Source organism: Corylus avellana, chromosome ca2 (genome assembly GCF_901000735.1).
Source record: "Corylus avellana chromosome ca2, CavTom2PMs-1.0".
In the NCBI taxonomy this organism is placed as follows: Eukaryota; Viridiplantae; Streptophyta; class Magnoliopsida; order Fagales; family Betulaceae; genus Corylus; species Corylus avellana.
The window spans coordinates 17047318-17055886 of record NC_081542.1 but is presented as its reverse complement, the minus strand read 5'-3'; the positions used below and the strand labels follow the sequence as shown (position 1 = coordinate 17055886).

Below are 8569 nucleotides of genomic sequence, written 5' to 3'. Positions count from 1 at the left end.
TAAAACCATACAACTTGGAGTCTAAAATTTTATGTTCGCAGTTTTTAATGGAATTGAGGTATTCTATTGAATAAGATTGTAACACATTAATCATGATAATTTGTCTTGATTACATGAGGTGCATGTTAATTAATTTCGAATTGATGTGTTGGTGCATATTCAATGCACCAAACTGACAACCGGAGTTGCCATTCTTGTTAAACACTATATAAAAGAATTATATGAAACTCTATTAAGAATTCTTAGAACATTTGATTATAAATTCAGAGGGCATCACAAACTCATATGTCAAGTGTAGATCATTTTGATATGTTTAGGAGTGAGACATTTTTGCGGTCAAAATTTTCGATGCGTTGGGTGATCACATGTAGCACTTGTGGAAACTCTATCTTAACAAAGAATCCAAATCATCTGACAAGATCAAAGAGATAAAAAAAAAAATCCTTCAGAAAGATATAGGCTCCATTTACTTTGACGTAAAATGATTTTTGCATTTTACGGTGTTTACTTTGACGTAAAATAGTGGTCAACAAAAAATATTTTTCTTTGACTGAAAATTCTTCTTTAATTTTTGGAAAATGGTTTACGGTTTTAAAAATCGTAAACCATTTTCCGACTATGAGCATCTCGTTCTTAAATCGATGGACCTTCCCAAGACCCGCCCAGAACCTCACCGGGACTTGCCTAGGACCCGATCGGGACCGAGCTAGGATCTGCCCAAAACATGACTGGACTTGAACGGGACTAACTCGGACCTGCCCAAACAGGACCCACCCGAATCATCCCAAGACCTGCTCGAGACCTGATTGAGACTCGCCAAGGACCCGCCCGAGACTTGACAGGGACCCATCAAGGACCTACCCGGGACCCGCCCGGGACCACGCCAAGACTTCCCCGGGACTACGCCGGGACTTGCTAGACACTTGACCAGGACCCCACCGGGACTTGACTGGGACTCGCCCGGGACCAGCTTGGGACCTGACCGAAACCACCAGGGATTTGACCGGACCTGCCCAAGACCCGCCGAGGACTTGCTCGGAACCTGCCTAGGACCGAAAGTTAACCGGGACCCGCCATAGACTTGCCCGGGACTTGCACGGGACCCCACCGGGACTTGCTCAGGACTTGACTGGGACTTGCTCGAGACTTGACCCGGACCTGCCCGAGACTTGATCGGACCCGCTCGGGACTTGTAGGGTCGGGTCCCAGTCAAGTCTCGTCGGGGTCCTGAGCTAGTCCCGGTCAAGTCCCAGGCAAGTCCGGCGGGGTCCCAGGCAAGTCCGGTGGGGTCCCAGGCAAGTCCCAGTAAAGTCTCGGACGGGGCCCGAGAGGATACTGGGCAAGTAACAGGCGAGTCCCAATCAACTCCCGATAGGGTCCTGGTCAAGTCCCTGGCAGGTCCTGGCGGGGTCTCGGGCAAGTCCTGGGTAGGTCCCAATTAGGTCCCGGTCAAGTTTCGATCAAGTCTTGGGCGGGTCCCAACAGGGTCCCAAGCAAATCCCGGGCGGGTCTCAATCAAGTCTTGGCAAAGTCCCTGACAAGTTCCGGTCAAGTATCAGCGGGGTCCTGGGCAACTCCCAGTGGAGACCTTATTTGAAAAAAAATATTTTTCATGTGCGTGGTAAACGCCGTAAAATGTTTTCAACATAAAACATTTTCAAAGAAAAGCTTCCCTGAAAATATTTTTCGACATAAACCATTTTACATCAAAGTAAACGAAGCCTTAGTGAATTATTTATTTTCACTACTCCCTGACCTTGACATTTTAGTATAAGATTACTAAAATGCTTATTCATGGTGAACTGGTCCATAGAGTAATGGCAAAAGCTTTGGTTAATAAATTTACAAATTATTTGACATTGACATTGTGGTAGACATTTCTAGTTTTATGAGATCTATTATTTTGGAAAATATATCACCATCTTATGAGATGGTGACATATTACTTAGGAACCAATTTTATTTTATTTTTTAAAAAAGGGAAGGTATAGCATTTCTGATCTTGATGAATCAATGAAGCTCTATGCATACCGTCTATATGATAAATGCTAAGCATCAACAACCCTTTGTCTTTCTTTTGATTTTTCATAAACAAACGCTATTTGTTTTGTTCCGCGCATCGTGTGTGCCACGTGTTGTTTTTCTAATATTTAATTATGTTCATTGAAATTTGTAATAGTAGATGTCTAGTTATTTTAATAACAGCATGCAAACTATATTTCAAGCACAACAATTACTATATTGTTAAATTATTTGTTGGCTCAAAAGCTTAGAAAAAAAAATGGTGAATTTAATCATTTAAATTAATAGTCTAACAATCTTGCTTAATAAGTGAGTTTCAAAAAGTGGAATATTTAATTCAATAAAAATGTTACTTTGATAGGAAATAAATGACTTATCATTTAAATAATGAAAAAACTTTACTTACCCCTGAATTACCATGCTTTTTTCAATGTCATTCCTAAACTACCAAAATTTGCATGTGGGTATATATCAGCCTCTTTGAATCACCCCCTTCTAGTAAAAAGAAAAAAGAAAAAAGAAAAAAAAAAAGCACCCCCTTCAAGGGCTTCGTTAGAATTTTCTGTTAAATTCTAATGGAATGAATGAAAATGAGTAAAATAGCATGTTTATATATATCAAAAAAAAAAAAAATGAAAGAAAGAATAAAAGTGATTTTTTTTTTAATTAAGGGTGTATTTATATTTTTATAAATTTTATAGTGGTAAAAAAAACATTTCACTTGTTAGCTGTTTGAGTTAACAAAAAATCCTAACATAAAGAGGGATTGAAAGGGGTTGATATATCAAACGCCTACATTGAACATTTTGATAGTTTGAGGGTGATGTTGAAAAATGTAGGGTAATTCAAGATGTAAGTGAAGTTTCTCCTTTAAATTAATATTCTTACACATGATATCATTGATTAAAAAATGAAATAACCAATGTTAATTCCTTTCAGTTTTATGAAAAAGCTGAATAAATTAGTTGGCTAGGGAGAGAAGACCAATGAATGTCTGAAATTAATGTTGATAATAGTCTTTGCATCATTTCCACTACATTTCCTCTCAAATTCTTTCATCCAAAACCATATGAAATTATTTCATTTCATACTTTTTGTTGGGTTGCAGCAAGTTTCTTATAAACCATATACACAGCAGAGATTTAGATTACAGAAAGACAACAACATTCCAATTAAGACTATCAAGGCAAAGGAAACAATTAAAAGTCATATGGGCTTTAGATTCAGGGAAGATTGGCATTGGTTCTACTTTAAAATCTACAACAGGGTTTATCAACCACCATTTGATGCAGGACTACTGATCAGAACAATACTATGTGAAATTTATGGCAGAGTGAGGAGAAAGAAGCTAGAAAGGCAGCATTGGGGAAAGAGAGATCGAATAAGCTGGGGAGAGAAAGAGAGAAGAGGGGGAGAGGAGAGAAAATCACTTTCTCATTATTTTATTCCATCAAAGTCTGCTTTAATTAGAAACTAAACCCAAGGGCAGCGCTCAATTCTAGCAGTTGTCTTGCCATCTGCATCAACATTTCTATCAGGAATATGAGCATTCCCTCCATATAAGGAGCATATATTGTGATCAAAATCATAACCATTTCCATTAAATCTCAATTTTCCAGAATATGAAACTAATGTGGCCTCCCAACAAAAGAAAGAGGAAACAATCTAGGGAGAGCTGAACTTTCCATTTTTACAATCAGTGCATGTATCCCATAACAGGGGATGTGAACCAGAGCCAAGCATAAATACCTGTAAATCAAACACATTTGTTGGACTCATCATATCATATGCATAATTCAAGATGAAAACAAGATGATGTATGAAAATAGAGCAGGTAAAATACCATAAAGGAGCCCATGGTGTACGAAGCTCCCGGAAAGGATATGGCCACCTGGGAATGGGATAGAAGATTCAAAATATCAACATCTCAAGTCTTTGAAAGAGGACAAATAAGAATGTCCTGTTTCTACACCTACATTTATTGCTATGCAATCCTAGCCATCTAATCTGACACCTTTAGCCAGGATGTAAGCAGTGTTTATATACTATAATCATAGTCCTAAAATTATGCAGATTATGCACAGCTCCAGAGTACAAATATGCAAATCCTAATCAAGCTGTTAGTTTTTTTTTTCCCTGAAAATTCAGAGGCCTGTGATATTTGTTATGACTAGGGCTAATATAAAATGATCTTTTCATGATACAGGACAGGAGCTTCCAAAGTCCACTCCTATAAATTGGCTTTCCACTTCTAAATGGTGTAATAATACTAACAAGATTATTGAGAGCTGTATCCAGAAGAAGAAAAATAGCATTCAAAGTATGCAAGAAACCGATCAACTGCCAAGCATAAACAACACATGGCCAGTGAGGAGAATATTATTCATTTACTCATGTTAGGTGAAACTGCCCACCCAATAAAAATGGCACAAGAAGACACCAAAATACGATGTCTGTTTGCATAACAGCACCTGCACAAGTCTGTTGAAAATGGTATATTAGTTTCAAACAAAAAATTGAAAAAGCATTCCTCAAAACTAGGCACTTACAAAAGATTTAAAAAACGAAGCTACTCTGCCACTTTTAGTAGCATATTTTATAGAACAGTAATCCATTTAGCTATTAGAGCACTAGTAGCAGATGTCTTATATGCCATTCTCTTCACTGTGTTTAGGAAAAATTTCAAAAAAAAACCACAAAAACACATCCACATCAATAGCCCTATATTTAACCTACTATAAAAGGTATTTATAGTGTTTTCCAATGCATTGGGAAACGAATCAGGATCTACTAAAATTCTTAGGAAATTTTAGTTTCTGAAATTTTAAATTCAAGCCGCTCATTTTCCATCCAAGGGTCATTATTCTGCCACGTGTCCCACTACTAATAAAATTGATGAAAAATGGATAGCCTAGATCTAAAATTTCAAAAACTGGAATTCTCCTCAAAATTTCAGTGGATCCAGATCCTTGGGAAACATTGTAGATACCCAATGATGTATTAAATTATAAACAAATCATTCTCTCTCCTCTCTCCTTCACATGTCCCGACAATTCCCTCTCTTATTTTTTTCTCTCATTGGTTGTAATGATAAAAAGAAATAATATTTAATTCATATAGGAAAAAAATAAGGGAATCTATTGTCAAGTGTTTTTTTTTTTTTTTTTTAGGAAATCAAAAAATAGTTTTATTCCCTAAATTGAGAGAAAATGGTTGGGAAGCTGCTGCTAGTACTCTTAACTATTAGCTATATGATTAACGATTAGCCTAGAGAAAATAATATCAATTAAAAATTGGTATCTAAAACTTGAAATTAGTTTCCAGAATAGGCTACAAAGATGGACAAACCTGATATGTAATTTGCACAAGATATCCCCAAAATCTCATTTTTTTTGAATCTCACCAAAAAAAAAAAAAAAAAAAAAAAAAAATCAAATGTGTTGTATGTGTTAATATGATTTAATAACTTAATAATCACGTTAATTTATAGCTTTTTCTATAATAAACTCTGTAATTTCATAAATATTTATTCGGTTATTCCTATTGGAATAAATCTTATTCACACATATAAGGAAAGACAAAGTAGATTACATTACACACGCAGTGCCCAATTAAAGACCAACTCCTTTGCATTACATGTCGAGTCGTGATTGGGAGTACGTCTGGCGTGCTTCAACAGTGAAGCACGCCAGGCACAAATTTTTTTTTTTTTTTTTTTTCAAAAAAATTAAAATAATAAAATAATAATAAAATAAAAATTTTGTGCCTGGCGTGCATCACTGTTGATGCACGCTAGGCGTGGTCAATATCTTTACCCTTACATGTCACAAGAGATCCACAACGGTTCTTCAAACCGCCCTGTCAGCTTATCTCCAACCTCGCTTCCCAATCCCAAACACAAGCGCCCCATGTCCAGCTCATCCCCCGAGTGCCACGCTGGCGTGCCATTCTCAAACCCATTCCAAGTCAGCCTCCTCAGCCCACTCCCATCCAACCTCACCACGTGCAAGTCCCCATATGGCTGAAACTGATTGGGCCAGGAAACCGGCTCAGCCGTTACACCACCCAAGTTGGCCGTGAACAACAGCCACTCCCCGTTCGCGCTAAAACACACGTGGTTAATTCTCTCCCTATCCACATTACCCGAACCTTTTGACCCCGCCACGTGGATCCTACGCAGATCAGAGCCGTCAGGTTTGATTACGTAAATGCTGAACGCCTCGACGTTATCCGGATTATGCATAGTGGATGAGAATGCAATGAGATCTCCGTTAGGTGACCAGCTGGGCATGGTATCAATCCACGGACCCTCCGTTAACCGCCGTATACCGCCGTTGAACTCGCCGTTTACGGCGTCCACTATGTACAAATTCTTGTGCCCAGAACGTCCAGACCGGAACACGACCGACTTGCCGTCCGGCGAGCAGGAGGGGAAGGCGTTATTCCCCGTCTCCTCTTTCGTCAAAATCTTCACGTCGCACTGGATCTCCTCGCGATCACCGTCCAGATCTGCCGGGTCGAACTTGATCCTAGCGATCTGAACCGTCGCTCTTGCTGACTGGAATATCGGGCCCACCGAAGTGTATAGAACGTGTTTCTCTGTGGCACTCCACGAGTTGTAAAACGTTGGACGGCCCTTCAGTAGAGTCCACCGCTTAGATCCGTCCGATTTCACGATCTTCAGACCGGTGTTGCCGTCGAAGTCGTGATTGAACGCGATAAAGTCACCGTTGGGAGAAAATGAAGGAAAAAAGCCGTTTATTCTAAGCATTCGGAGCTGTTTAACAGGAGACATTATTGGGTCCAGATTTTGAATCCTGGACTCGCCTTGGGTCGACTCGCCCCGGAACCGATGGTACCCCAGGAACCGGGAACCCGGAGAGACAAACGGGTTGTAGTGGTGGAAATTCGGGTTCAGCGACTCGGTCACTGGGTGGAACGTCTTTGACTCGGTGTCGAAGATCTCGATGTGCCGGAATTCCTTGTCGCACCTTCGAGTGGCGACGACAATTCGTTTACTGTCGTGCATGGCCGCCGGAGTGAAGCAATGGAGCCCTGCCGGAGTGACCCGAATTGCAGTGTTTGAGAGCCCAGACAACAGCTCGAGGTTTCCCGGGAAATCAATCCGGAAAATGCTCCACCACCCGTCTTCGGCTTGGCGGTGAAAGTAGATGACCGAATCACCCGACCAGGTGGGCCAGCCGCCTCGTTCGCACACAGTGACCCGCTTGTTCGGGTCGGATTCTGGAAACACGGCAATATTGGTGTGGAGCTCGTGGAACTCACCGTCCCATGGACGAGACCCATACGACGCGACGGCTATGAAATTCCCAGACTGAGAAACAGCGGGACTGTAATCAACCGCACCGTACGGAGTGAGGCGGGTAAGCTCTAAATCGTCAACCCGGGTCGAGTAGAGAGCGGACCAGCTCTTGAAGGGCTGGTCGGGTTGTTCGTGGGCTGAGATGAAGTAGAGCCGGTTATTCTTGATAACGGGGCGGTCGTGGAAGAGGCTGGCGGGTATAGAAGGAAGCGGTTTCGGGCTGGGGAGGCCTGGCCGTGTTAGGTAGATACGGGAAGACCCAGTACGCTCAGAAACGAAGACGAGGCTTTGATCATCGTCGAGGAACTGGGCATTGAAGTTGATAGAGATGCCATCAGTGAGGCGGTGGTCGGAGCCGAGAGTGGCACTGGGGTCGAGCTCAATAGAGAAGAGGTCGAAGCCGTAGTGGGGCCTGCCCACGGTGGAGAAGACGATGGTGCCGGTTGGATCCATGAGCCTGTGAGAGTAGAGAATAAAGTAAGAGTGGATTAGAGTGAGTGGTGAAGAAGTTGGGAACTGGCAAGGGTTTAAAAAGGAGAAGAGGTGGCGTGGTGAGAACAGGTGGGTGGATTTGATCGGACTCTTAACAATTTAGAAGGCTAAAGTGACAGAATTCTTATTGAATTAAAAAAAAAAAAAAAAAACAGAAGGAGTAGAGTTTTTTAAGATTTTGTAGTGTGAACGCTTAGGAGTGATATATATATTCGGATAGGGTTCAAGGATTTTGGCATGATGTCCCAATAGAGCAGTCCTAGACTTGTTGCCCAAGTATTTTGGTATGATGGCTCAACATCCGTCCACGTTTGAAAGTTAGAACGAGAAGAGTCAAATTTTCAACCTTGTATTGCGTAAAATATGCTCAGCATCTTGGGAATCAAGAATCACGTAGTTATTTTTAGCACATCACGCTTGAATAGTAAGCATGTCGGTGTTAAAATATTATTAAAATAATATTTAAATAATAAAAAAAATCAAATAAAATAATATTTTAACACTAGCGTGCTTACTGTTCAAGCACGCCAAGGTGTTAAAAATTACTACTCCATATAGATAAGGTTCACATGTCTCCAGGTTAAACTGTTTGGTAGAAGCAAATTTTTAGATTATCTCCAAAATTAATATTGACGTATTGAGCTTATGGCAATATTGACATATTGCAATACTTGTGTTGGAAGATAAAGCGGTTATAAAATTTTTATCAAGAGTACATTAATATACATAGTTA

General features: G+C 40.5%; 1 protein-coding gene across 1 annotated transcript; it reads right to left on the bottom strand.

Moving 5' to 3' along the window:
* Positions 1-5812: 5812 nt before the first annotated feature.
* LOC132173063 (uncharacterized) lies at positions 5813-7968 on the bottom strand. The gene has a single exon (XM_059584627.1). It carries the CDS (start codon positions 7795-7797, stop codon positions 5839-5841), a length of 1959 nt encoding a protein of 652 aa, XP_059440610.1. The 5' UTR covers positions 7798-7968; the 3' UTR covers positions 5813-5838.
* Between the last annotated feature and the right edge of the window lie 601 nt (positions 7969-8569).